The following is a 965-nucleotide window of genomic DNA, read 5'->3' as shown; positions in this document are numbered from 1 at the left end:
CCAGAAATTATGATGTCTAGTACTATAACATTTGTCCTTGATCCACAGAAGAGAGGTTGCTGGAGAAAATATAGTCTCCCAACACAGGTTAGTGTGATAGAGAGGTTACAGGGCCTAGAGATAGACTCTCATAAGTGTACAACTGCGATGAGTATATGGTGTATGTATTTCTGTGACCCTCTGTCTCATTACAGGAGGGTGAACTTCTACTGTAAAAAATTGCCACAAACTTATGGTGGCTTTTTTTTTTTTTTTTTTTTGAGGAATATGAATGAAAACTTTATTTGCTCATTTCTTGCATTTGAAGTACTCTTCGATGACATCCTTGGCCTGAGATTCTTTGCCATAGTCCTTAACCACTACACAACTGCAACCAACCACTTTACGGGGTTTGCCTTCTCGGTCAATTTTACAAAGGCCTACCCATTCTCCTAGTTTCTTGTTATCATCAACCTTAATAAGGTTGATTTGGTGCTCAGCACAAAGGGCCTCCACCAACTTGACATACATAGGCTCATTACAGTTGGATGCGAGTACACAAAGATGGGCCTGGCGCTTGTCTAAGGCTTTGGCAGCTTCGCGAATTCCACGTGCAAGGCCATCGTGGATGAGGGCGGTCTTCAGCACCTCTTGTAAAGCAGTATTGACGTCCATTACACCTCCAGCAGCAATGCCTTCCTCGGCCATGGCGGTGGGTTACGGGTGAAGCCGAATCTTGAACGGACCCGAGCCTCCGCCTCCGCGCGACTCCGCGGCGGCAGGGCGGTGGCTTAAACAAAACAATCTTTTGTTATTACAATTCTTTAGGTCAGAAGTTAGACACATGCCTAATTAAGCTAAAATCATAGCATCAGCTACAGTCTGTTTTTATTGCTGTTTATTTTGTTTAGATCCTCTGGGAAAGAATCTATTTATTTGTCTATTCTACCTTCTGGTGACAATGCACACTCCCTGGTTCCTGTCTG

At 43.8% G+C, this 965-nt stretch overlaps 1 protein-coding gene across 1 annotated transcript; it reads right to left on the bottom strand.

Moving 5' to 3' along the window:
- Nucleotides 1-266: 266 nt before the first annotated feature.
- LOC124967284 (40S ribosomal protein S12) lies at nucleotides 267-760 on the bottom strand. The gene has a single exon (XM_047529416.1). The coding sequence runs from the start codon at nucleotides 685-687 to the stop codon at nucleotides 289-291; it is 399 nt and encodes a 132-aa protein (XP_047385372.1). The 5' UTR covers nucleotides 688-760; the 3' UTR covers nucleotides 267-288.
- Nucleotides 761-965: the final 205 nt, after the last annotated feature.

The sequence above is a fragment of the Sciurus carolinensis genome, chromosome 16 (assembly GCF_902686445.1).
Source record: "Sciurus carolinensis chromosome 16, mSciCar1.2, whole genome shotgun sequence".
NCBI classification, from domain to species: Eukaryota; Metazoa; Chordata; class Mammalia; order Rodentia; family Sciuridae; genus Sciurus; species Sciurus carolinensis.
The sequence above is the reverse complement of the archived record's forward strand: the minus strand, read 5'-3'. Positions and strand labels throughout refer to the sequence as shown.

What these genes read in the sequence shown, in the direction of transcription:
- LOC124967284 (XM_047529416.1), bottom strand. Translation starts at nt 687, where the DNA reads ATGGCCGAGGAAGGCATTGCTGCTGGAGGTGTAATGGACGTCAATACT.